Source organism: Alexandromys fortis, unplaced genomic scaffold, assembly GCF_014885135.2.
Source record: "Alexandromys fortis isolate MF-2015 unplaced genomic scaffold, M_Fortis_MF-2015_v1.1 scaffold_48, whole genome shotgun sequence".
NCBI classification, from domain to species: domain Eukaryota; kingdom Metazoa; phylum Chordata; class Mammalia; order Rodentia; family Cricetidae; genus Alexandromys; species Alexandromys fortis.
Genome location: NW_026067947.1, coordinates 1,272,609 through 1,300,055, shown reverse-complemented (window position 1 = coordinate 1,300,055; position 27,447 = coordinate 1,272,609). Strand labels below are relative to the sequence as shown.

The window sequence follows — 27,447 nt, the reverse complement described above, 5'->3', positions numbered from 1 at the left end:
CCCAAGGTACTGGTGCTGGGAAAAACAAAACAAAACACACAAGAACAGCAGTTCACAGAATCCAGAGTTTAAACTCGCAGCCTGCCTTGCGGACTTTCCCACCAGACACACACACACAAACACACACACCAGGCAGATAGGAGCTCGCAATTAAATGCTAATACCCAGAAAAGAGGTTAGCCTTTCTGTCCCTGCTGGTGGCCACTTGTCAACAACAATGAACAAGGGAACATTTTCTCCATCCACAGCCTCATTTCCCACGTCTCCTGGGTAAAGAGAAAGTGAGTTCTAGCAGACCTCTGAGCTCTATTTCCAGTCCCCACCCTCTCCTTTTTCTCTATGGTTTTTATTTTTAGTTTTTTCATTTAGGCAGGTAAGTAGGTAGTTACCTATGTGTACCAGGGCACATCTGTGGAGGGAAGAGGACACCTTAGATCTGTCCTCTCCATCCGCCTTGTGAGTCCAAGGGATCAAACTCAGGCATGAGACTTGGATAAGGATAAGGATAAGCCCTTTGACCTGCTGAACCTTAAGCACTTTCCATGATCTGAAATTTTCTTACTGGTTTAATTGCCCGTAGCCTCTCTATTATGTCTAAAGCAGTTTTTCTCCAAAGAGAACATTCTGTCCGGAGCAGACCTTTATCGATGTTTGGAGGTGGATTTAGGGTCACAGCAGTGGGAGATTATTCGCTGGGGTAGACAGTGCTCCGTGGCCCACCCCAGAGGAACACCAAAACTTTCTGCAGTTGCAAAGGGCCACAGTGTTGAGGCTGAGAACTCTAGGGCGAGCTCCGTGGGTGGTGCCCGGGTGGGCTCATCAATTGAGCCCCGTTTGTACTAACAGTGGCACTTTTTCTCAGAACGCTGCTGCTGGAGCAGGAGTGGGAGCCCACGCTGGAGAGCCCGAGTGCTTGGCATTATGTATGCAGGGGTCAGTCACAAGTCAGGTTAATGTGGACTCCAGCCCAGGATGCTACCCAACTGATAGATATCATCCCAGGGCATCACAGAAGCATGGCAGAGCCGCTGTCTCAGTGTAGATGAATCCCATCTCCACTGCACAATACAACTCAGTAGTAAACATAGGCAGTGATTTCAGGAGGTTCTCGGCCTGGCTTATGCCACATTTTCTAAAGACAGCAATTCAGTGGCTGAATTTCCTCCCTTCCTTTTTTTTTTTTTCCTGACAAGATGTCTGATTTAGCCAAGGCTATTCTTGAACTCTCAATTCTTCTGCCTCAGACTTCTGAGTTGTTGGGGTCACAGACATGCCCAGCACTCAATTTCATCTTTAGCAAACGAAATTCTCAATTTTTTCCCGTATTCCTCCCTCACCTATTTTTCCTCTTTTACTTTTTTGCTACCTGCCGTTCCTCCTCATCCTCTGTCTCCTTTACCCTTACCTCTCCCAAGGGGCCTTCCAGGGGCCTGAGACTCCGCCCCACATTGCAATAGTGTGACCAGCCCTCTGGGACTCTACTTTGGCCTCTGTGTAATCAGAGTAGTCATGCTTCCTACTTCCTGGGCTCGTTAGCAGCGCACATCAAGAGATCAAGAGAGCACACGCGTCGTATGCCACTACGTTTGTGTTTAACAGAAAGTACGGTTGCATGGTGGAAAGGCAGGCACTGTCACTGTCTTGAGAGAACTGAAGGGGAAATCACAGCTGACTTTTCTGGAGACATCTGTGTCAGCGCAGGCTGTTCTTGGGACGGGAGTGTCAATAGCTCACGCTCAGTCACCACCCAGAGATGGCATAAAGGAGCCCTGTTCTGCTGGGGTTGACATCATCCGGGTGAAACCTAAAACTCCCTCCACTCAATAGGTCTCAGAGTAAGACTGGCCTAGATCGCCCTCTCTCTCGCCCCAGAGACTCATCCGAGGAGGAGTTTAATAGCTCACCTTGCTCTCGGGGTGGAAAGTTTGTTTCCTGGTGTGTCAGGTTTTCTGGGCCATGGTTTGGGAGTTGCTCGGGACAGTCTCTCTTTAGATCATGCTCTATCCATGGAAATCAGCAGTTTTTAACCTGTGGGTTGAACAACTTTCACAGAGGTCACTTAAGACCATCAAAAGCCACAGGTACTTCCATTACAATTCACAACAGTAACAAAATTACAGTTATGAAGTAACAACAAAAATAATTTTGTGGTTGGGGGGTCACCACAGCATGAGGAACTGTATTGAAGGGTCACAGCATTAGGAAGGTTGAGAACCAGGGATGTACGTGTTAATGAATGTGTTTCAGCATCCAGATTCCATCAACTCACTAGGAAGATTTGTGCAGGTGCCATGGTACTCGAATGGAGGTCAAAGGACAACCTTACCTCGCTCTTGTTCAGAAGCAGGATCTCCTTTTGTTCGCTTTTTTGTTAAAGCCTAATTAATTCTTTATTAGTTCTTTGGAAACTTCATGTCATGCACCCCAGTCCCACTCACCTCCCTCCATATCTGCCCCACAATACTGAATTGTGCCCCCCACCCATAAATTAATTAAAAACAAAACCAAAGAAACAAACCAAAACCTCCTCCATCTTGCCAACCTCTTCATTCACCCAAGTGGCATCAGGAGCTGTGGTGTGTCCTTCTGAGCAGTCACTCCTCTCACAGAATGTTCTCTGCAGTGAGTCATTGGTCTCGTTGATGCGACTGGATAGAGGGCTCAGATCAGGAGCACTGGCTGTTATTTCAGAGATCCTGAGTTCAATTCTCAGCAATCACAGGGTGGCTCACAACCATCTGTAATGAGATCTGGTGCCCTCTTCTGGCCTGCAGGCAGAACACTGTATACATAAAGTTCACTGCTTCTTACGCTAATGCTAGTTGGCCAGTGAGTTATCAGGGATTCTTCTGTGTCCACCTTCCACCTCCCCATAGGAACACTAGGATTACAGGTGTGCATTCTGCTGCACCCAGATTTATATGTGGTCTGGGGTTTCCTTCAGGCTTGCATGCATTACTCAGAAGCGTGTTGCTTCCAGCCTTCACTAGGAAGATTTTGGAGACCCTGTTTTGGTTGAAGCCCTAGGGGAATAGTTCACAACATGGTTAAGGTCTCCCATCCTGTGAAACTTAAGATCTAGTGGGAGAAGACAGGCAGACAGACAGACAGACAGACAGATGGACAGACGGACAGACAGATAGACAACTAGCTGAATGAGAAACTGTAGGTCTTAGGGACACAACACCAGGATGGAGTGGAGGAGGCTCCACCTTCAACGAGACAAGGAAGGCATTTCTGAGAAGGTGGCGGACCTCTGATCTCAGATCTGAAGGAGGTGAAGGAACCAGAGGATGGATTGAATTGGGGGCAGGGCACTCTAGGCAGATGGAACAGCGTATTTGAAGCCTTAACATAGGACCAAGGGTTTGATTTGAAGTAAAGGAGGCCAATGCAGCTGTGCTGAGTCAGAGGCAAGCGTGAGACAGAAATAAAAGTAGAAGGGATGAGCCCTGTGTTCGTTGCTCTCCTTAGCACCATGACAAAACACCTGACAAGCATGGCTCAAGGAAGGAAGGGCTTATCTGGCTCACAGTTCTGCCCATCATAGCAGCAAGACAAGGCGGCGAGAGAATGAGGCTGCTGGTCATGTTGCCTCGATAGTCAGAAACGAGAGAGAGATAGGAGGGGAGAAAAGAGAAAGGAAAGAGAGAGAGAAGGAAGATGGGGAGAAAAAAAGGAGGGGAGGAGAGAGGGGGAGAAGGAGAGAGAGAAAGACAAAGAAGGAAGGAGAGGAGGAAAGGTTGGTACTCAGCTCACTCTTTTTTTAAAAAAACTTTTTATTGATTCTTTATGGATTTTACATCATGTATCCTGATCCCTCTTATTCCCCTACCCCCTTGCATTCATCCTCTAGCCTTGTAACCCCCCCCAATCAAACCAAATTTAAATGAAAAACCCAAAATCAAATAAAACAATAAATCAAAACTAAAACAAAAGGTGGGGGAGATGAACCTTGTCGTGGAAGCTGTAGTGAGGCCCATTGAGTCACACAGTTTACCTTTTCGTCATTCATCTATACTTGCAAGTGTTCGTTGCCGTGAGTCGTATTTATTTGGCTTGAGGCCTCTGTCGTCTGCTACTCCACTGATGACGGACTCTCCCCCAGGCTCCTCTGGGATATCCTGTTGTTGTCCTGTGTCGTGGATACCCCGCTGTTTTGGATCTGTAGGTTCCTCCTCTTCATAGTCCTGCTCCAACAGTTCATGGGTGAGGTGGACGTTGGGGTGGGTCAACTCATAGCTCTGGGTCTGAGTCTGGGTGGTAACTGGGTTGGTCAGTCTGCCGGCTTTCCTTCATCATCACTCTCTGGGAGAGCTGATTCTACAGCACTGCCTCCGCTAGCTTACCTGGTACAGCCTGCAGCAAGGAGCTGGGCCAGTTCTCCTGCTCTCAGACCCTCAGATCCCCTCATCCACACTCACACCACCAGGGCCAATTCTGCTGTTTTGCTTGAGGAAGGCTCAAGACCTTCTCTCCTGATTGCTATAAGGGGCATATGAGGAGGTGGGGTCAGTCCTTGCCCTCAGGACTGGCTCGCCTATACCCTTGACAAAAGGGGTAGTTTTACTGTGCTGCCCTGCCAGGGTACAGGGCCTGCTCTCTTGTGTCCTGCTGCTGGTGAGGGGCAGGACTAGTTCTCTCTTGTGACCCAAGGGTAGGGTGAGTGGGTAGGTGGGTGGGAGGGTATCTTTCTTTCACCCATGCCTCTAGATGCCAGAAGAAAGCGGCAGAGTCAGCTCGGCTGTTCTCAAACCCTCGGGGTCAGCTCACCTGCATCCCCACTGCAGGATCAGCTCAGGTGCTTGCCTGTGGTGAGGGGTGGGACCATCTTTTCTGAGTGCAGGGGTCCAGCTCTCCCCTGAAGGGCAGGGTCAGCTCTCCCAGAGCCAGTGAACGACAGGGCTGACTCAATGTCTCCAATGACCCCCTGTGCTAACATAGGCCTCAGACATCATCCCAGACTCTAAGGTCACTTTCTTTTTATTCAGTCCAGGACCTCAGCCCATGGGATATTGCCACCAACATTTAAGATGTGCCTTCTAAGCCTCGGTAACCCATCTGGGTTCCTTCACAAGCATGCCTAGGGGTCTGGGTCCTAGGTGTTTTCAAAGCCTGTTGACAATATTAGCTATTTTCTTGTCAGCACAAGTGAGGAGTTAGTTTCTAGGTATTTTGTGTGGGAAGAGATTGGCCATCTCTAAATAGAAAAGCAGAGAGGTCTAATCTTCATTTAGAAGGTGTCACTCCTACGACCATGTCCTCGCAGTGACAAGACCATTGATTTCCCAGTTGCGTGGGAGCTAAGGACCTGGCCCGAGAGCTGACCGGGCACTCATCCAGATAACCCGTCAGACTTCAGCTGGGTCACACCACCCAAAGTCCTGCGAAGTCATTTTCAGGAGGCCAGGTCTCTTCTGCTGAGTCTCAGGGAGTCAGTAGGGAACCAGAAGAAAAAAGGGGGAAACAAGAAGCTTCCTACTTCCTTATCAAGTGTTCGTGTTTCTGTGTTCCAAACATCAGCTAAAGCAAAACCAAAGGCAGCTAGGAGTTGGCTTGTTTCATAGTTGTTATTTCCTGTTACTTGTTAGTCTGAACCCAGACCTCCTAAGTGGGTCTCTTCTGGCCTGTGTGGCATTGTCACCCCATGGCTCCTCACCTCTCACATCTCCTTAGTCAGGTAGAAAGGCTGGGGCTCAGGCCAGGTGGTGAGTGCTCCCTCATAGACCAGGACCCCACCAAGTGCTGCCACATCTGGGCGCTGGAAGCAGAGGTCAAGCCCGTAGCAGATTCTCACTTCCCTGTAGCTCTTCCCCACATGACAGCTGAGCCACTAGTCAAAGCATTTCCACCAGCTACCAGCACTTGCAGGCTGAGGACCCGCTCTTATCAGCTAGGAGGCAAACGCAGTCCGAGGTGGGAGTTCTAACCCAGCATGCACTGTTCTAACTTCTGGATACCTGGAATCGGGTGGGGAAGAGGTGGGAGCAGGCGAATCGTCTGGGTGGCTGCTACACAAAGGTCTCCAAAGAGATCACGTTTGAATATATATACTGTGCAATTTATTCGAGTAGTCGCTGCTCTTAGCTGTCGTTGACAGCTAGAGGCAAATTCTGAAACTATTCCCACTCTGTGGAGCTCAAAGGTGATTCTGGGTTTAGATATATAATTAAGGATCCCACATACTTGTCTCTTAAACAGAGCCCTGGTTGAAACTAAAAAATTAAGCATTTTTGAGAGTCCTACTTTAAAATAAGTGAGACATGCCTGCTTTGGGGTTTTCTTTTTGTTGTTATGGTATGTGTATATATACCGTATATATGTGTGTATTTATAACTGACCTATTGACCTAATGTTCATTTGAATTAGATGGCTTTTGTTTTTAAAGAAGCTGAGTAACTTGCATACATCAGTTATGCTCTGACTCAGGAGGCAGAGTTCAGCTCTCATTCCCAGGTCTAGCATTAATAACTCGTGTGGCTTTGGGTGAATCTGACCTCACTTTCCTCCTGTCTCAAGCAAGTGGCCATTAATAGACGTTCTCCCTATTCTATTTATAAATTCCCTAGTCGGAGTGCTTTCCCATGGACGTATTTTTATCTAAAAGTGAATGAGTTTCCATGACTGCTTCGTGGTCCTGTCTTTCCATTTCTACCTGTTCTCATGATCCTTTATGATGGTCCTCACAGGAAGGCTTTCCCAGGTTTGTCAGCGTGTGCTAGATGCAGGGCCACATGCAGCGCTGTGCGGCTCAGAGTCGTCGGGGTCTTTGGCTGAGCTCCAGTTCTGTTGTTTATCTTGTGAGTCATAGGGCTTTGCCTTTGGTTTCCCTCATGATGTTGGAGCGAGGAGAGTGCTGCCTCAGGGACGTCTCGGGGTTAACTGTGTGGCAGCACCTGGGTCACAGAAGGACCCCATGAGCAGTGCTGGAGGCCGGCAGGAACCCGTGGTCCTTTCTCTTCCTCTATTCCTATCGGCTCTGCACAGTTTTTCCTGTCACGTGCTTTTTAACTGGCTTGCTAGTTTGCCCTGCCGTTGATCTTCCCTAAAATAATTATGTATAAGACTGAGAAAAGGTTACCTGTTTACCAGTTTTCAGAGAAATAGGGTATGTCCTGGCATTAACTGTCACCTTGCCACAGCCTAGAGGAATCTGTGAGAAAAGTCTCAGTTGAGCAATTGTCTTTACCAGGTAGTCTGTGGAGACCCTGATGAGGATGTGTTGATCTGTGGACATGTCTGTGAGGATGTGTTGATCTGTGGACACATATGTGAGGACATGTTTTCTGGAGTTCTGATTGCTCTAGGGAGAATCCAGCCCACTGTGGCTCCACTGGTCTGACCTTTGGACAGAGCATTATGGGAATGGGAGGCTGTGCTAGAGAGAAGCTTCTTCGCCTCACTGCAGCTGGGGGGCAGAGCAATGAGCACATGCAGGAAGGGGACACGACAAGGCATAGCCTCCAACTAGCAACACTCCACTAGCAATCTCCCTTCTCCAAACAGGCTGCCTCTCACCTCTTAGCACCTCCTAACACAACCATCAATTCATCAAAGGATTATTCCATTCATTGGGTTGGAGTCCTTGTGATCTAATGTCTCTGGAAGCACCCTCACAGACTTTCTAGAAGCGGACAACACTAATAGACGCTTACTGATCTGTCTGAACTGACGATCGAGGTTAATTCCTGAGAGCAGTTCCTCTGCTGAGCAGGCCCTTCATCAGTATTGCTATATCTTTCCTGGTGCCATGAAACTTTACTGAGTCAAGGTTTGCTCACTCATCTGGCATGACTCCCTGCAGGTCCTACTCTGGGGTGAACCTCAAACCACAATACCGGGCCCTGTGCTGCCAATACCGCCGTGGAGAAAATCAAACCCCGTGTTACCAAATCTTTTTCTTGTCAAAGAAGCTCTCCCTTGAAGTTTGAATTTCATGACTTCTCTTAGTTTCTGTTGTCAGCTAAAGTCTCTTCCTAAGCATTGTTTTGATGAACAAAATACATCTCTCCCTTTTCAAGCTCTGGTGTAAGTCAATGACAAGGGCAGGCCTTTCTGTTCCTAGTGTCAATCAAATCAACCCTTTGATGTCCTCTCAGAAGCACCTTCCTGCAGGGGAAGGGATTCGGGGAATATTGAACAGGATACTCGGGGTATAGACAAACACTGCTGTGGGCTCTTGCCCTGCCCTCCTGCCCTCCTGCCCTGGCCCTCGCCATCTCTTACCATTCCATGTAGGGAGGTGTCAGAGACTCTCCTTTCCACGGATTAGTCTCTGTGAGGTGATGGCAAGACTGTGTGGGCCATCATTTTGGAGTCTGACCTTTGGACACGATTTGTTTGGGTTAATTACGGAAACCCGTGATGTGTGGCCTGGAAAGAAGGCTTACCTGGTAAAGTACTTGCTCAGCAAGGATGAGGACCTGAGCTGAGATTCACCAGAACCTCTGGAAAGAGCTGGACACAGAAACCTGCTCCTATAATTTTAGGAATGGTAAGATGGGAGGCAGAAATGGGCAGATCCTCCAAAGATACACCCACCCTTACCCATCCCCCACGCAATCTGTGTGTCTTACTTGAAGAAGTAGAATTCAGTGCAAGTCAGTGTCACAGAGCAAGGAAGCAGATCCTTCTGATCTCAGCAGTTTTGTAGACTGCAAAGACATGGGTTTAGGCAGACTAGAAGCCTGAATACTGTCTGGAAAGACATTAGAGACCAACAGTCATTCCCAAGCTTTCCCCTAAGCCCACCTGACTTCTCATGCCTCCTTCAGCTACTTGTCCTCTGAATTCTTCCTGCATGATTTTCTCCATAGCAGTCAGGGTTTCATATCCAATTCCAGACTTCTTGAATTGAAGTTCTGATTGTGGCAAGTGACCATGTCTGGTTCTGTCAACTAGGATCAAGTTGTGTGTCACTGCAAAGATTGTCACTTCAAAAATACATCCATTGTTTAATAGTCTAGAGTAATCCAGGCCTTGGGAATTGGAGACAAAACAGCATGAGGTCTTTCTTGGCTACATAGGAACCGGAGGCCAATGTAGGCAGGCTACAGGAGACTCTATCTCATAATATTCGTAATACTACCAAAAATAATAATAAAATAAAATTACATGTTGAGAAAAAATGTTGATTGATTAGAGGAAGGCTCAAAACAAAATTTTGATTGTTCTGTTTTTGACACAGGGCATAGCACTAGCTGTCCTTGAATTCATTAAGTAGTCTAGGTTGGCCTTGAACTCCACAGAGATCTGCCTGCTGAGGACTGGGATTAAAGGTGTGTGCCAAGGGATACATTTTTAGAGAAGAGAAAAAATGTATTTGGATTATGGGTAATTTAGTAACTTGAACTATTGTGTGAGTTGTGGCATTTTCCTCAATGGCATGTCTCCAGCTCCTTTGGAGGATCTCTGATGAGACCGGATAATAACATTGCCCAGCTCTGTGACGAGAACTAACATCTCCATCCATGTAGCCACTCTAGGTGTGTATTTGACCTGGGAATTGCCTAGATAAGAGAGTAATCAGTGGCCATGAACTAAGTGAGGCTTGCCCACTAAACTCTAATCACCAGTTTTGTGATTTCTTTGAGTCTTGTGTCTATCACTCCCTGCTAAGCTAAGTCACAGGTGCTTAAAACAGAGTTCAATCAAAACTGAGTGCAGAAATTAATTTTTGCATTGAAGACGGGTTACTTGTACCCACCCTGAGCCTCTGTTGCTTCATCTATTGAATGTGAATAATAAAAGGAATTGCAGGATGGATGTACTATTATAACTCAAAGGTGATGTATATAAGACACCTCGGGCAATGCATGTACACAGCTGGTATTCAGTAATGGTATCTATCTTGTTCTTCAGATAGGGTCTCAATATGTTGCTCAGGCTGGTCTCAAACTCCTGTACTCCAGTGATCTGCTCATCCATATCTAGGGATAGCTAGAACCACAAGCATGTACCACTAAGGTCATTTTTTATTCATTTATTCATTTTGAGTTTTTGAAGTAATCTTTCATGCAGCTCAGGCTGGACTTGAATTCATTATGTAGCCAGTACTGGTCTTGAACCCCTGATCCTCCTGCCTCCACTTCCCCACTGCAAGTGTGCACCATCACACTCCACTCAATTTTTCTTTTCATGTTGGGTTAAAAAAAAAAGTCTGAATTTTGTACAATACCTGAAAGGAAAAGAATGTTTTCCAAGCTTTTCAAATGTAACCCAACAATCCCACATTTGTGGCCAAAAAAATAGACATGAAGATTGCACTGAGCTGTTCTCATATCAGGGAGATGCTGAGGACAGCCTGGGTATCTCTCAGAAGGAGACTTAGCTTAATCACACTTGAACTGAAAGTTTATGTGAGTGTACATACATGTGCACACATATGTTTACGTGGATGATGGTTTCATTTGGATAAGTATGTAGCATAACTATATAATATACATACATATATGTATCACATGGGGGTTCGGGTTTTTGGTTTTGGGTTTTTTTGTTTGTTTGTTTGTCTGTTTGTTTGTTTTTGTCTTTTTGAGACAGGGTTTCTCTGTCTTTCCCTGGCTATCCTAGAACTTGCTCTGTAGACCAGGCTTGCCTCAAACTCAGAGAGATTCACCTGTCTCTGCCTCATGAGTGCTGGGATTAAAGGCATATGCCACCCAGCAGGAACATAACAATATTAAATATATCTAATATGGATATATATTTAATAAAAATGTAAATATAGAAGGATAAGCCAGGGGCTAGGAATCTTGTTCAGTGGTAGAGCATTTGCCTAACCTGTGTGAGGTTCTGAGTTCAGTCTCAGCACTGCCCAAGGGGAGGGGAAAGAGCACAGACAAAATGGGAACAGTGGCTTCCATCTGTTACGCCAATGCCCAGCATGCTCAGGCCATGAGATTACAAGTTTAGGGCCAGCCTAGACTATACAGCAAGACCCTGTCTCAGAAAGGAAATATCTGCACATGCTCACATCACAAGTGTACATGGAGGTGGTCTCCAGGATGTCCTCAAAGGGACAGGGTGGTGACATCTACAGATGGGATGGTTTGGAGTGTCAGTTTATTAAGGGAAGGGTAGAAATTACAACAGCTAATCCCCAGCACTGCAGTTTTCAATAAAAAAAAATGGCACATTGAAAACTGATATGTCAAACTGTCAACTGTACACCTTCACTGCTAACTATAGATGGCGACCGCAGAGAGTTCAAAAGTTGAGGCCTTTGCATTTGAACTTCAGTCTCGTCTTTTTCTCTTTGTACTATGCAAGTATTGCATTTACCAGAGCGCAGCCATGATGAAAGGAGTTTCCTCGTCTCTCCACATGATCTTGTGCCCTGTGTGAACTTGGTTGCCTATATGGGCATTCGTTTTGTTACTGTTGGTGGTGTTCCCCCCAAACATTAAGTAGTCATTGCTTTGCATCTTTTCCTTACTTTAAATCCATGTGAATGCTCCCAGACGTATCCAGCCTTTTGACAGTGTGGCACAGCATTGTCGGCTCCAAAGTCCGTATTCAAGAACTGTACCATCTAGTTTTTTTTTTTTTTTTTTTTAAGTCTCGTAATGTCTTAAGTAAGCATGGTTTTGTATTGGGCCCCTGTCATAGCTGGCCTTGGCCTCATGCAGCTTGCAGACTGCAGTTCGGTCACAGCACAAGTCTGTTGTGCATCTGCTTCCTGGGGACCCACTAATGAGCGCCCTGGAACGTGACACATGTACGATTAAATGAGTCAGCAGTTTGCTGACAGACCAGGCTCTGACAGATCTCCCCATGTTTTTGTCCCCACAGATGACAGAAGGCAGGCACTGCCAGGTTCACCTGCTGGATGACAGGAGACTGGAGCTGCTGGTCCAGGTAGGTATTGGATGCTCACGTAGGTATTGGATGCTCAGGGGTAGCCCCCTTTCTGCCCTTCCTGGAACGTGGTGGCCTGTGTCGAGGCTGCTCCCCTAGCTGTGCCTAGAACTCAAAGCTTTAGTGACTGAGGGAGAGAGGAAGCTCTGGGGTCAGCAAACTTGGTCTTCTCATGACTTATCGTAGCTCATTGTTCCTGAAAGAATCCTGACGAGTCAAGCTGCTTTATATGTATGATCAGAAGCTCTTTGCAAAACCTAGGATGCTAGAATGAGTCTTATGTATTTTACTTGTTTGTGATTTTCCTTCTATTTACCCAATCCTAACCCAAAGATTTTTTTAAAGCAACAATAACAACAACAAGAAGAACAAACAAACAGACAAAAACAACAGGCTGAATTCCTGTGGGTAGACTATACCTATGGCTAGCCTTGATGCCTTGTCCAAACCAACTCAGCTCAACTTTCTCATTGAGCCTTGTCCCTCACCTACTGCACACACACTGCAATTAAAATAGACAGAAGAGGAGTTGGAGAGATGACTCAGTAGGTCAGAGTGCCTATTGCTCTTACAGAAGATCCAGGGTCAATTCCCAGCACCTACATGGTGGCTCACAGCCATCCAAAACTCCAGTTCTGACCTGTGCAGACACCAAGCATGCACAAACATACATGTAGAAAGAACACCACACATAAAATAAAATGAGTAAGTCTTTCAAAAGAATTAGAGAATTAGGACCCACACAGTAGTTTCACCAGCTTTTAATCCAGATTTCTGCCTGCTTCTCTCCTTCCTCCCTGACCCCTTCTTTTCTTCCCTGTCCCTTCTCTCCCCTCTTGTTGTCTTTCTCCTCCCTTTTTTCCTGACTTCCTTTCCTTACTACCCCCATCTCCTCAAACAGGAGCACTCAGACTTCAGACCATCACTATGTACCCCTGACTGTTAGGCTCAGGGCTCAGAAGGGAGCCCCTGCTTCCCTGGTTCCTGCAGGACCAACATCAGTCATCAGTTGGACATCCTGGCAAATTCCAAGCCGTACTTCTTCCCACCAGGCCCGTAGTATCCCCAAAGCTCACAGGCAGTTCCTTCTTAAACTGGGTTCTCAGAGCTTAGTGGTGACAATGGCATGAAGAATGATATTTTAAAAACCACACAAGCAAGCAAAGCTTCTTTTGATGGTTTAGGGCAGGTGAGGGGCGACAGCAGCGGGAGAGAGGGGCAAGCAAATCGCTGCTAATCAGATTTGTGCTTTGACAGCCCAAGCTTTTATCAAGAGAGCTGCTGGACCTGGTGGCGTCGCATTTCAACCTCAAGGAGAAGGAGTACTTCGGAATCACGTTTATAGATGACACGTAAGTACTCTGGTTTTTCACGCCTTTGCCTCAGGCCTGAGTTAACACGCTTGCTGATTCTCGCGGTTGGCGGGACAAGGAAGAAAGTATCTGTGTCCTGCTTAGCTGTAAGTGTCTCCGTATGGAAATTTTCCCCTACAAACGTCATGAAGGAAGAAGAAAAGGAAGATGGAGCCTTTAAAAGTCTTGCAAATATCACCAGGTGTGGCAGCAAATGCCTGTCATCTCAGCCCCCGAGAAGTGGAGGCCAGGTGAAGGATGAAGGTTCTAGGCCATCTGGCCTGCATAATGAGCTCCAGGCCCGCCAGGGTTGTGAAGCAGGATAGCGGAGGGGGGGAAAAAAAACAACAACAAAAAAAAAAAAAAAACAAATAAAGAAACAAGAAAACCTCAAAATGTGTTTAGAAACGTGTGCTAATGAATATGAATCTTTGAATGTGTGGTAATGCCCCCAATTCACTCATGTCGGTGATGGAAACACTAGGTTATTCTTCATATGTATCATAAAGCTAACTTAATGTTTTGGCATTAATGGCTAGAAAGTTTAAAGCCCAATTTGTAACTCACCTTAAATATATACAGTTGAATATGGAATTCACTTTTACCTCACCACAACCTAAGTCTCCTTCATGCTGCCCTGGAAGTTGTCCGCCTGTTTCCCGTCTATTTCCATTCTTTACGTTGACATGTTGGAGTGTGTGTGTGTCCCTGTCTGTCTGTTTTATAGCAACCTAATTTGTCTGTATTATATATGGCCTGATATGTTATGAGAGGAATCCTTCCCTTTTCTGAAGATATTTTCCAAGGAGTTCTTTAAATACAAGGAAATATGTTCCAGACACAAAATATGCTGGCTAGCCACCACGTTCTTTCCGTGACTCTCACGATGGAAGTGGTTTTCAGTTGTTCAGTGGAACCAGGAGGAAAATAACCTCAGGAATGATTTAGTTTGTTTTTAACACCTTATACAGGCTAAGGATTTCTCACCCAGGGCCTCCACGAAATCTAAACAAACCCCTCAGCTCAGGCTGTAAAACCCAGATATTTGTTTAGAGGTGTACAACCCCCCAAAAAAACTTATAGTAGACTCAGAATGCTTCCTGAAGATGATTCACCCAAAGCCGGTGTGGGGTGGGGTGGGGGGATGGAGGGGGAGTGCTGTGCCATCACCCTCATCCTCTGAATCAAGTGGAGAGGCACCTGTTTGTCTGCCCTCTGCTGGAGAAAATAGGAAATGGATGTGTCTGTTTTCCACAATACTAGCCAGAAAGTCACAACAGTTCACACGAATCAGTGATTAAGCAGTCACACACATGTAGGCAGAATCTGCATGTGAAAAAAAGAATATAAGACCTATGGGCATAAATACATCACAACTGAATGATATGCTATGAACTGTAATTGCTATGAACACTATCATTTAGAAGGAGATCATATCAAGGTGAAGCTAAAAGCCCGGAGACTAGAACAATGCATTTATTTGTTTAGCAAATGTTCCCTGAGTGTCCACAAGCTACCAGATGGTATTGTAGGTACCAGGGATTTAGCTTTGAGGAACGCAGTTACGATTCCCTGTTTACAAGAGTTCATATTGTAGTGCTTGTAGTCTGGTTTAACAAGCAAAGAGACGATAAGAAGATACCAGAAACTCTAAGTTCCCTGAGATCATATGGAAAGCCTTTGTTTGAAGGAAAGCTGGGGAGGGGCAGTTTTAGATAGAGTAGGCCAGGATGGTGGCTGGAAGACAGAGTGCATCGAACACCAGGAACCAGCTCTGCAAACAAAAGCCTGATTGTCCAAAGATGGAACCCAGATTGACTTAAAACCCAGTGTTTTGTTTTAATATGATGTTTGTTTGTTTGAGACGGGACCTCGGGTAGTCCAGGCTGGCCTTGAACTCCTGATCCTGCTACCTCTGCCTCTGGGATTGTAGATATATGCCATCATGCTTGACTTGGTTTAGTTTTTAAGAGAAGTAGGGAAAGCCATTGTGGCAGAGTGCAGAAAGCGGGAAGAAAAGAGGTCCAAGATTAGCGCTAAGAGTGAGGTGGGGACCACCCAGAATCCTGTAGCTGTGTGATCAGACGGCAGTGTTTGACATCGCTGACACTCATGTTTCATATCTATAACCTGCATATAACAATAGTCCTTTTATGGCAAATGCCCTATAAGGGGCCCAGAATAGAGTGCTTGCATTCTGTATTTCAGGCCTGTTAAGTAAGACACATGGAGTCCAGCACACAGGCACGCATGCAAGAGAGGCTTTTCAGGGCACTGGAGTGCTCTCACACAGTTCTCTAGAACTGGGCCAGGTCCACAGGTTCCACAGGGGGGGAAAGGAGGTAGCATCCCAGGCAAGCATCACTTGAAACAAAGCCCAATGCTGTGCTCTTGCTCAGTGGAGAGACACCAGCTCGAAGAGGGATTAAGGAGTGAGCAAAGGATAAAACCACACATGGGTGAGCCCCATGGATCACGGAGATGGCAATGCACCTGCAGCCACTGAAGGTCGGTCTATGGTGGAGGAGCAAGCCTTTAGAGCTACAGTGTCAGTACTGGGAAGAAGGGTCCAGACCATGCGACAGGCTGCTGGGGAAGTCCCAAACACAGTGCTTTGTCCAGACGTTCTAACTTGCTTCAGAGAAAAAAGAGAAAGCTCTGAGCATGGTGCTGCCTACCTGCGATCCCAGCCTGGAAGCTGTACTTTAAACTCTGGCCAGCCTAGGTTGTGTATAAAACTCTAGCCAGAAAGAAAGGGGCTGTAGAGAGGGCTCACTGGTAAGAGTGCTTGCTGCACAATCATGAGTACCTGAATTCTAAGTCCTAGGACCCAGGTGGAAAACTGGGTGTGGCCACATGCATCCGTAATGTGGCTCTGTGTAAGGAAGAGGAGGGCACATGGCTGGAACCTACTGGCTGCCAGCCTAACTCCTGGTGCAATAACAAACCATGCCACAGGGAGTATGACAAAGAGTGATAGAACAAGATGCCCAGCGCTCTCTTCTGGACTCCGCATATCCACGCACTAGCACACCACACCCGTGCACATCACACACACCAAAAAGCGAGGCAGGACAGTATGAATGATTTCCTTGCATGACTTGGGCCACCATCTTCCTTGTCTACCCTGGGATTTGCAGGCTCCCTTCCAATATATTCTTGGGCCACAGAAGCCAAACCTTCCAGCCTTCCCAGGAACCTTGTGTGCCCCAACTCCCCTACAGGTAACAGACAACACCTCATGTCTGAACTACAGCCAGCTGGGGAAGGTGTCTCCTGGCTCCATCTGTGTTTGTTTTCAGGAGTATGAGTTGGTCTTTTCTGGGAGAAGGAAGGTCTTGGATATTTCCACCTTTCCGAGGAAAGAGCCTGGAAACATGTTTGTTACGTCTAAGGGTGTCTCTTTGGAAAGTCTTGGTCACAAACCTGGTTCTTTGTTTGGTAAATATTTTTGGAAAGTTTTTCCCCCATCACTCCCTTTCTGTCCACCCCCGTGAAACCACCAAGTGGATCCCTCCCAGGGCACTGGCTGAGTTGCATTTTCCAGCTCCAGTACTACATCAGCCTTGAGACTGTGGCGAGCTCAACCGAGGAAGGAAAGCGGGAAGGGACGGAGTCAGTGACACTAGCTACCATCTTTACCTCAGCTCACGGAGCCAGAAGAGAGATGGGGAATCAGGCCACAGTTATGTAACAAAGGCAGCAATACCGACCAAGTAAAGCAAATTCCTGACAGAGGGGGGATGGAATTCCTGAGTCTGCCCTTATGGTCGGCCACCCCTAGAGGGCAGTCTCAGCCCTCCTTCCCCACAAGGTGCCCTTCTGGCACCCTCCCTTCACCCATTCTGAAAAGCTTTGCCAGTGACCTTTGCTAAGGAAGAAATAACAAAGAGGCTTTACAATACAACAATAGCTTTGGATCCCTGTCCTTTCTGGTGGACCTGAGACAATGAGGCTTCCACAGCATAGAATCTGAACCAAAGAGAACACGAGGTTTATGGTTATAAGTGCTTGTCTTTGGTGTTTTGCTTTGTTTTGTTGTCGTTTGTTGGTTGGTTAATTTTTTTAATTAATTTTATCTCATCATTATTGAGGAAAATACTTAAAAACGGCAAAACAAAAACATAAATGGACCCTAGTATTTAGACATAGGTAATTTTCTTTCTCAATTTTTAGAACTTTCATTCTGTTGATAAGACTATAAACAGACTTAGAACTATAAAAATCCTAATTTTAAAATCCATTTTATGTATTAGTGGTCCATGCCTATAATCTCAAGATTCAAAGTTGGCCTGGTCTGCCATATGGAACCCAGAAAGCCTTGAACCTGACATGCCACAGATTTTAACCTTTCTTTATCCTTAACCTTTAACTTTAACCTTTAACCTTAAACCTGACGTGCCACATATTTTAACCTTTAACCTAAACCTTAGCCTTTAATCTTTAACCTTAAACCTAACCATGCCACGTATTTTAACCTTTATCTTTAGCAACTTTGAAGTGTCTTTAAATAAGTGTCACATTAAATGACAAAATATAATGTAAGAGTCCTTTAACTTCAGCCTTCTGGTTTTTGTTTTTGTTTTTTCCTTACACAAAATCACGAATTCTAAGAAGTTCCCCAATGTTCCACCAAGGAAATCTTGGGGCAGTTCCCAGCATCCTTATCTCGTAATTATGAAAACAGATGCACATAAACTGAGCCCAATGTTGTTATAGGAGGTAGGAGATCCCTTGATATCATGGACCCAATATTGAAAGCCCTGGATTCAAACCGGAGCCCTGCCATTTTCCTCACACATATACTATAAGACACAACGTTAAGAGATAAAGATTTCCAACTTGGTTGATGTGCGAGAGGCACAGTGGAGGAATCACTGAAATGGCTGCTCCATGATATGGTTAGGGAGATGGGTTTTATTAATAATGAATAAGAGAAAGAAAATATCCAGAGGCATCTGGAAGAGGCCAGAGCAGAGAGAAGTAGTAGCAGACTGGACATGGCCAGGGTTATCTATTAGAGAAGCGAGAGAGTAGGGGAGATCAAGGGGAGAGGACAAATCGCCTTGATTATAAGGGCAGTAGCTGTGGGGAGGGAAAGGCCAGGAAGCTAGCATGGACTTGGAAATGCATATCAAGGGTTTGTGAGTAGGAACTGGGGGACATGAAGGCCAGCATGGGCTTGGATGTGCGACCACAGTTGAATCAATGGAGAGCCTTGTCCCTTCTGCTGGAAGCCAGGAGAATGACTACCTTGAGGGTGGGAGGGGCTTTTTTCACACATTCCCAAGTAATGCTGGCTTTCATCAGACCTGACTGCCAGAAATCCTTCTATGGTCCAGCTTGAGCTCACTTCTAGACACACGGACTACCTGAGACCTAAGAGCTGATAGAAAGTATTCGCTCACTGAAGAGTAGCTGTTATCATTTATACTGTTACTATTTGTACCCATTTTTACTATCTGCTTTGTTTCTAATACTTAAAGGATATTATGTGTAGGTGTGTTTGGCCTGCACGTATGTGTGTATGCCATGTACAGAGGGCCCATGGAGAACAGAAGGAGGCACTGGAATCCCCAGAGCTGGAGTTACAGATGATTGGTTATGAGCCACCATGTGGGTGCTGGAAACTGAAAGCCAGATCCCCCGCAAGAGCAGCCAGTGTATTTCTCTGCTGGACCATTTCTACAGTCCCTTTTCTATCTACTTATATTGAATGGCAGCTTGGAATTTCCTGAGTTTGTCTTTTAATTATTTATTCAAGGACAAAAATAGACTAGAAAATGTTTTCTAGCTCGTAACAGATTTTGCTGGAATTCAACACCCCTTTCCCAACCCCCAGAAGTGGGTTCTAAGCAGGCTCTAAGATGGATGGGCCAGTTGAGCAGCCTTGGAAATCACGTAAACAATCCACAGAGTGTGGAACCATAGAGGTCAAGGTCTTGAGAGAACTGTTTATACCTGCGAACTGGGGAGGCTCTGAGGTAAATAAATACTTAAACATCTGTAAGTCATGTGTCCACAGAAATAACTCCAGAATGGCCTGACCTTATGCATGCATTGAAAACTGCAATGTTGGACTTGATGGAAAATTTCCTTTTTCATAACTAAAACATGTTGCATTTAACCTTTCATATACAGTTAAAGATTAATTTAATTTTGTTCAGTGTCTTAATCTCCCAAAGCACTATTCATTTCTTATTTATTCTCTCAGTTTTTCTTTAAATATATGCATGCTATCTATATGGATTTCCACTGGTTAAAAAAATGGGCAAGCAAGGGATGGTAGAGCAAACCTGGGCTACAGCAATGCTCTATTTCTTTAAACAAAAAGCACTATAGGTAATATGTTATACTTACTGTTAGTCTCTTTATTAAAATTTCAAATTTATTTTACCTGTTTTATTTGAAACAAAATCTCACTCAATATTCCCAGTTGGCTCAGACATCTTGTATAGAGCAAGCTAGTTTTGAACTCACAGAGATCCATTCGCCTCCACCTACCCCGTGCCCAAATGCTAGTATTGGAGGCATGCATCACCATCACCATGCCCAGGGAATCTTGCTGTTTTAATTTAAGGTTTTTGTTTGGTTGGTTGGTTGGTTGATTGGTTAGTTGGTTGGTTAGTTGGTTGGTTGGTTGGTTGGTTGGTTGGTTGGTTGGTTGGTTGGTTTCTTTTCAAAGACAGGGTTTCTCTATGTGGCCCTGGCTGTCCTGGAACTTAATTTTAGACTGGACTGGACTCAGACTCAGAGATCTGCCTGCCTCTGCCTCTCAAGTGCTAATTTCAGATCTGTATCCAGGAAATTGTTCCAAACAATTTTGTGAGCAGTCTCTCCAGCTTGTCTTATGACTGCATTGCATTTCTCTGCATACATTTAGATCGTTACTGAAACAATACCCTATAGATATTCATGTCATTTCCAGACTTATAGCTATCAAAGTGAGTGTTTTCAATGTATAGGTTACTCTTCAAATGTGCAAGTTCCTCTTGGCAAGCTCCTCCCGTTGCAAACACTAGCTCAGAAGTAGACAGGTTCAAAAGGTTTGAGAGAAATGGTGGAGGTGGCCTCACGGCCCGTGGTATCCATGCCTGGCATGCAAGCATGGCTCTTTCCAGGCAGCTTTGCCAGCACTGTGTGTTGCTGAAATTACCATGCCATCCTTTGCTTTTGCTTCTTCTCACAGGGGTCAAGAGAACTGGCTGCAGCTAGACCACAGAGTTCTGGAGCATGATTTGCCTAAGAAGCCTGGCCCAGCTATTCTACACTTTGCTGTCAGGTACGTGTGGGTGCATCCAGCATTCACCTCCTTCTTTTTTTTTTTTTTTTATTTTTCAACATTTCTAGTCACCAGAGATAGTGAATAAAAAGAGAGTAGACCCCTTGAGAACATGACCACGTGAAAGAGATTGTCTACTGTCTCGGTTGCCATAGATACTGCATAGATTTGTTTCCTTTAAAGATAAAGGAGGGAAGCATCTTGCTTTATCCCTTCAAAGATTCTTAGATTAAATGTAATACTGAGAAACCTGAGAGATGTATTTTACTTCTTAATTTTGAAAAAAAAATTTATTGAGTAAACTGTTAAGGTTTTTCGACTCTGAAATCTGAAACATTTACTGATATACTTTATGTTGGAATAATGTGGACTAGAGATGTGGAAACAATTGAGTTTGATACGATTCCACGTCTTAATTGACGTGGAAGATACAATGCAAACAAATCCCCAGAGAAAGAATTCTCCTAACGCCTCAGAGACCCGGATTGTTTCAGGCAGAGACGGACAAGGGTAACTCTCACAGCCCTTGCATGCTCTATGAGCTCTGTTTGGGGAAGTCCCTTAACGAGGTCCTGAGACGGATGCATGTAACTGAATCAGGGATTTCTCAGAGCTGGCCCAGGAAAATACTTTCCATTAACTACTACCAATGTAAGGGAAATGGAATGTCTGAAGACTGGCCTTCCTGCCCCTTCCATAGCTTAAGATACCAAGCATTACCAGTGGAGCCCAAAGCTCTTTCTGTGGTAGCCCTGCCCCTGCCTGAAATCTAAGAAACAGCTCTACAACCAATTTGTTCAGCTGGGAGATTTTATTTTCATAAAACTGATTCAGACGCGTCAGCTGGGAAAGGCACCATCTGCCAAGTGTGACAGCCTGGGTTTGATACCTAGAACCTTTTTCCGGGGGGACAAAGAAAACCTACTCCAACAGTTGGCCCCTGACATCCACATGCGTGCAGCCACACACAAAATAATAAGTGTCAAATCATTTTAAGCTGATTCCATCAGAAGACTATCTAAGATTATCTCATTTTATACTATGATGTTGGGCGCCCCATCCCTACCCCTTCTCTACCCCATCTTCTTTTCTCTCCTCCTCCTTTCTTTTCCTCTCCCTCCCATCTTTCCCTCCTTTTCTTCCTCCTTCCGATGATGTTGAGGCAAAGTAAGTTATGATGCCATTTTACAAATGCTATTGTAATTCATCTGCGTCGTGGAATTCAGAAGCACAAAAATACTGTATCTCACCCCTTTTTAAAACTGTCCCAGCACTTGGGAGGCAGAGGCAAGCGGATCTCTAAGTTCGAGACCAGCCTGGTCTACAAGAGCTAGTTCCAGGACAGGCTCCAAAACCACAGAGAAACCCTGTCTCCAAAAACCAAAAAAAAACAAAAACAAAAAAAAAAAACAAAACAAAAAAAACAAAACTGTGGTTCTTATGCAAACTAACTACTGAGAGTTGCTGAGTCTTAGCTTGCCTGTGGTGTGTTCATAGCCCTGGGGTTGAGGAGGGGAGCCTTGTTCTTGTTGGTGTTCATTTTCTCAAGTTTTGATTCTGGGGACTGGAGAGATGGCTCTTCCAGAGGACCTGAGTTTGATTCCCAGCACCTACACGACGGCTTCAAACCATCCATAACTCCAGTCCCAGAGGATTTGACACCCTCTTCTAGCGTCCATGATACATGTGCAGGCTAAACACATAAAATTAAATTTTTGATTCTGAACTCTGCATGGGATTTTTTTTTTCTTGCCTTTAGCCCTGTTTGTTGTTGGCTGGTTTATAATGGTGCTGGGGATTAAATCCAGGGTCTTGTCTATACTAAGTCTATGCTCCACCACTGAGCTGCGCTCCCAACCCCTAAGAACTTTTTATTAATGCCCAAGAAGGAGGGCCCATAGAAATGATTTGTTTGAGTGTAAGTCCTAGCTGGAGAAGTGCCCACAGATCCTAAAGAAAACCTGGAGTTTACTGAAACATGATAATGTGAGGCCTGTGTGCCCAGGACAAGGGAAAAGGAGGAACAGCCAGAAGCAAGGAGAAAGCTGCCTGCTGGCATCGAGCAGGAGTCAGAATGCGAAGGGAAAGTGGCTCCATGCCAATGAGGTGCCTGTCCATGACGAGGTTATCACTGTGGACAGTTCAAACTCAGATAAAGAGAAGTTCCTCTCCATCAGCTTCAGCCTCCGCCTCTCCTTTCAGTTTCCCACCCCAGAGCAAACCTGGCTGGGTTGTTTCCTGGCTTGTGGGTTGTATCTTACTAAGGAGAGAGAAAGTTCTGTTTCTTTGCTCTTGCATCCCGCAGCTGTCCAGCCTCCTGTACGCACATGGGCTGCTCCTGGCTATGCTAAAGTCTGGGCACCCTCAGCATTCCTCCGCATTAATCCTTGTGTGCACAGGGCACGTTTCTGCTGCGACCCAGCTCAGCAAAGGCATTGTGTCCTCGGACAATCTTAACAAGCGTCATTTGTTTAGTGACCACATTTGTGTGCCTGCTTTCGACAGCTGCTGTGGTCAAGCGTGTGTCTGAAAATTCCACAGTGCAAACCCTGCCTTCCCTTCCTGGCTGTCGTCCTTCACAAGGCCACGCTATCTTTTCCAGCAGGTTCCTGGGATTCCACAGCGGTTGCTGGCTTGTTCCTGGGGCTTCAGCCCCTACTTAGCGCATTATCTCAACTGTCCTGTAACCACTCGGTGTTAACTTTCTCCTCTCTGTAGCAGTATTTGAAACCCTTATCAAGGTTTTTAATGATTCATGTAATTCATCCTCCCAACAAGACAGTGATATCATCATAGCCTTTATTATTCCAATTAAGCAGCTGTTGTTACTCTGGCTAAAGAAATGGTGAGGCAGGATAGAACTCTCTGGACCCTGAATGGACTTCACTGAGGTCACGGATCAGAGGATCCAGTGCGGGGACAGCTAAAGAATGACTTTTGTCACACACACTTGTTTGTCTGAAGGTCTCACACCTCCAATGAAAGAATACAGAATTGTTGGTGACATTTCTATCTGAGGAAAGAACCCGTTAGGTTACCTGCGTTGACTAGAGAATGCAAGCAGGGAATTCCAACAAAAACTAAAAAATAAAAATTCATGAAAAAGCCTAGGTATGTTGATACTCATTTGTAATACTAGCTTCAATGAAGCCTAAACAGGTGGATCCCTGGGGCTGGTTGGTCAGCCAGCCTGCTTAGTGAACTCCAGGTAGTGAGAGAGACTGTCTGGGTGCTGGTAGAGATGGGGAATATTATGTACACACGCACGCACGCGCGCGCGCACACACACACACACACACACACAACGTGGACAGCCCCTTAAGGAACAACACCTGAGTGTGACCTCTGGCTTCCATGTGCATACTCACTCACACACACACACACACACACTGACAGTCACACAAATGCAACCAAAGGTATTACGTGACTGATTTGATCTTTGGACACTGCAAAGCTATCTGAAAGTCCAGAGGTCTTTTATGCATGGATAGCAGGCAATGTGCTGGGGTACGGGTACAGGGATATCCTCATGCATAGACAGCAGGTGATGTATGGAGGAGACACACAGCACAGGACCCCTCCTGCATGGGTGTCAGTGACATACTGGGATACAGAACGCAAGGCCCCTCATGGGTAGACATTGGGTGATGTTCTAGTGCACTGAGTACACGGGCCCTATCTAGATGATGAGTTAGCACACAGTCAGAAAAGATCTCTTCCAGTGTCCGTGCACGTCACTGTTCTTAATGCAAACAATTGGAAATACCCAAATGCTGACACTAGAGATAGGGTAAGCGAGTCTGGCGTCCCGCAGCCAGCTGTAAGAAGGGGAGATGAGCATGCATATGCTGTGTTTCATTTCCTCCGGAGGGAGGGCTGGGGACCAGTATCATCATTTTTGGAAAAATTCTCAGGCTCTGCACTTGCTCTCCCCTTTAGAACCAAAGCCTCCGCCTCACCCTCAGTCCCGGCCCCGGTTCTGCTGGTGTGCCCTGGACAGGGTTCTGTGGCTGAGCCCCTCTCTCCTTGTCCCCCCCCCCCCCGTGAGTCACAACTTCATTAACTCACTGTTCTCGAGATTGTCTTCGTCTGCCTTGTCTCCCGGGAGCCTACATGATAAGGCGGGTTGTGTCTGAACAAATAAGAATCAGCATGTATTTATGACGGATGCAAATAGATCCTCAAGAGAAGCTTGGGATTCCTCTGTGCGTTTTAGAAATATCCCAGGGGCAGGAAACCATGTGAAAGGAGCTACACTGAACCTCAAAGAAACATTTCTCCTTTCCTTCTTTTTCTTCATTATTTATTGCTTCTGCTCAGCAGATACAGCCTTGCGTGAGGAAGCAGCTCTGCCACCGTCAGCTGAAGGTGGACAGCCATTCCTAAGTTAATTGCTGTGCCCATTCATCTGGTAGTTAGCAGGTTCCTACCTTGGGTCTGGTCTTGTGCTGGTGCTGGCGTTGCCGTGATACGTGGTGGTGGCCATGTCCTGCTCTCCCAGCCACACTGGGAGGACACTGGCACTAAAGAAGCGAATGTGTAGAGTCTCTTCTGGAAGAGATTCTGGAAAAAGAAAATGTGTTCAGGATGGAGAACAGGAAGTGTTAGCGCAGCCAGGCTGCTGGGTGAAGGAGAGTGGTCCAAGACATCCTACCGCAGAAGCTGTTATCGGCAAAGAACAGGAGATGAGGCGAGGAAGTATCAGATCTTGGGGGGAGGTTCATGCCAGGCCAGGAGAATAGTTAGTAAGCAGGCTGGGCAGTGGGAGCATGCCTGGCAGGGAGCTGTGTGGCTGGAGAGAACCCAGAGGCCAGAGTGGCCTCGACGGCAGCTTGGAGTTCAGGGGCAAAGCACTGGACTCAGGGGGCTTAAGAGAGTGATTGTACCACAGTCTCTACAGCAGACTCGCTGGAGCTCCAGTGCTGAGTGGAATGGGGTGCGAGTGGGGTGGGGGTGCTGAGAGAAACCAAGAGACGGGAGGAGACTATGCTGCACCCCACACTCCAGTATCTTGGGGATGACGAATGAGACCTTCAGGAAGGACTTGTGAGAATACAAGAGGAAGCAGACAAAGTAAACTGACTTTTAAAAACCATCTGCAAATATAAAAATTCGTGGTTTTTTCTAATTTTAGGGTTTATGCAGAGAAAGGAAGGAAGGAAGGAAGGAAAGAAAGAAAGAAAGAAAGAAAGAAAGAAAGAAAGAAAGAAAGAAAGAAAGAAAACACTATTTGCTTTCACTGAGAAATTTCCTCTTTCCTGTAATGTCACAAGCCCTGTAGGCCACGGGCTAAACACTGGGCGTGAGTTGTCCCATTCACTCCTGAGCTGGGCACGGAAATCCTACCAATGGGAACATAAATGAATCTCTACCTTATACCCTGATGCAGAAGCAGCTCTGACACAGGATGCTTCTCCAAGAGGGCAGAGTCAGAGAAGCACACAGCGTTTGCTTATGGTTTCTGCATTTAGCATTTGCACCCCCACTTACAAAGCCTTCAAGATATACGTTAAATGTTTATATAAGGACCATCAAGACTGCTTAGTGGGTAAAGGTGCCTATTGCCAAGCCTGACTTCAGTCCCAAGGGTCCACGTGGTCAAAGGAGAGCATGGGCACTCACAAATTATCCTCTGACATGTGTGTGCACACACACTAAACAAATGGGTTTTTAAAATAAAATTCAAAAAATTATGCTTATGGCCCATTTGTGAATGGGCGGCTATAATTTATGAAGGCGAGCCATCTCCATGTGAGCGAAAACTCCCTCAGACTTCTGGGGATTTCTCCTCCCAGACTGGGGGTTGCTATCTCACAGCTGTAAATTATCTTTGGCAAACATATGCCTTTTTGGTAATAGAGCCCAGATGTGAGCATGTGAAAAGCTGATAGTGAGTGAGCCATTACAAGCTTGATTTAAACAGAAGTGCAGGGCCTGGCCTAACCTCACTGGGAAGGTTCCCAATCCCTCAGGGGAGGGCAGCAGGGCTGGTACAGGTTGGTACCACCCGGATCCACCCGCTAGGACCTCAGTAACTTTCCCAAGCCTTAGCCCCTAAGTAGCTCTTAGGTTCTCCATTCCGTGTGTGTGTGTGTGTGTGTTTCTCCTCCTTTCTTTTTGCTTTGTCCCAGACTATGCAAGTTCCCCCTGTGGCACCCCAAAGCATTGTTAGGGACACTCAGGACTGAACACTCTTCAGCTTGAAGGAGAATTCTGTTAGGAAATATGAGAGGAAAATATTACCTTTTTTTTTTTTTTTCTGAATGGCTGGGAGCAAGGAGCCTTTGAAAGCCTCCTGAACACTTTGTGCTTTGCCATCTCGTCCTCTGGCCTGCCTTCAGAAGTTAAGCCTCTGCAATGAAATGGACCAGCTATGGTTGTATATATTCTCCAATATCAGCACTCGGGAGGCCAAAGAAAGAGAATCCTCGGTCTAAGGCCAGCCTAGGCTGCACAGCAAGATCTTGTCTCCAAATATTGAAGAACAAGGAATGAGTTCTATTTTAGGGAGCATCATGACCACAGCAGTGGTGGCTGACAACTGTCTGAACTCCAGCGCCAGGGCAGCTGGCAGCCCTACACAGACATACATGCAGTCACAACACCAATGCACATGAAATGAAAATAAGCACATCATTCCAGAAGAAAAAGGAGTTTCAGATGTGAGCAGTGTTAAATTTCAGAGTGGAATGACGTTGGTGATGAATCGTTGACATCTCTTTAAATTCTCCCTGCAATGGACAGCAGTAAATTACTGAACAAACCTTGTTTAAAAAAAAAAAAACTCAAATACAAAGAGTAATAAAAAGAAACTCTACCGTGGCTGTGACAGGATCCCGTGAATTATCTCACAGCCATTGAGGAGTGACAGTAACAGGACAATAGGAAAAACACCTTGTTAAAGAGGAATGGGATTCAAACGTCCAGAGGAGAACCAGACTTCTCCCTCCTTGCTTA

The 27,447-nt window shown here is 45.8% G+C and overlaps 1 protein-coding gene across 4 annotated transcripts in view; it reads left to right on the top strand.

Moving 5' to 3' along the window:
* Frmd4b (FERM domain containing 4B) overlaps nucleotides 1-27,447 on the top strand; it is a 316,542-nt gene that overhangs the window by 185,134 nt on the left and 103,961 nt on the right. For 3 of the 4 annotated variants that reach the window (XM_050149327.1, XM_050149324.1, XM_050149326.1), the window contains 3 exons: nucleotides 11,791-11,856; nucleotides 13,114-13,208; nucleotides 20,398-20,490. In XM_050149327.1, coding sequence (XP_050005284.1) covers nucleotides 11,791-11,856; nucleotides 13,114-13,208; nucleotides 20,398-20,490 — 254 coding nt within the window. Of the gene's footprint in view, nucleotides 1-5,882; nucleotides 5,917-11,790; nucleotides 11,857-13,113; nucleotides 13,209-20,397; nucleotides 20,491-27,447 lie in introns of those variants that run through there. The other variant, XM_050149328.1, reaches the window with a different exon arrangement.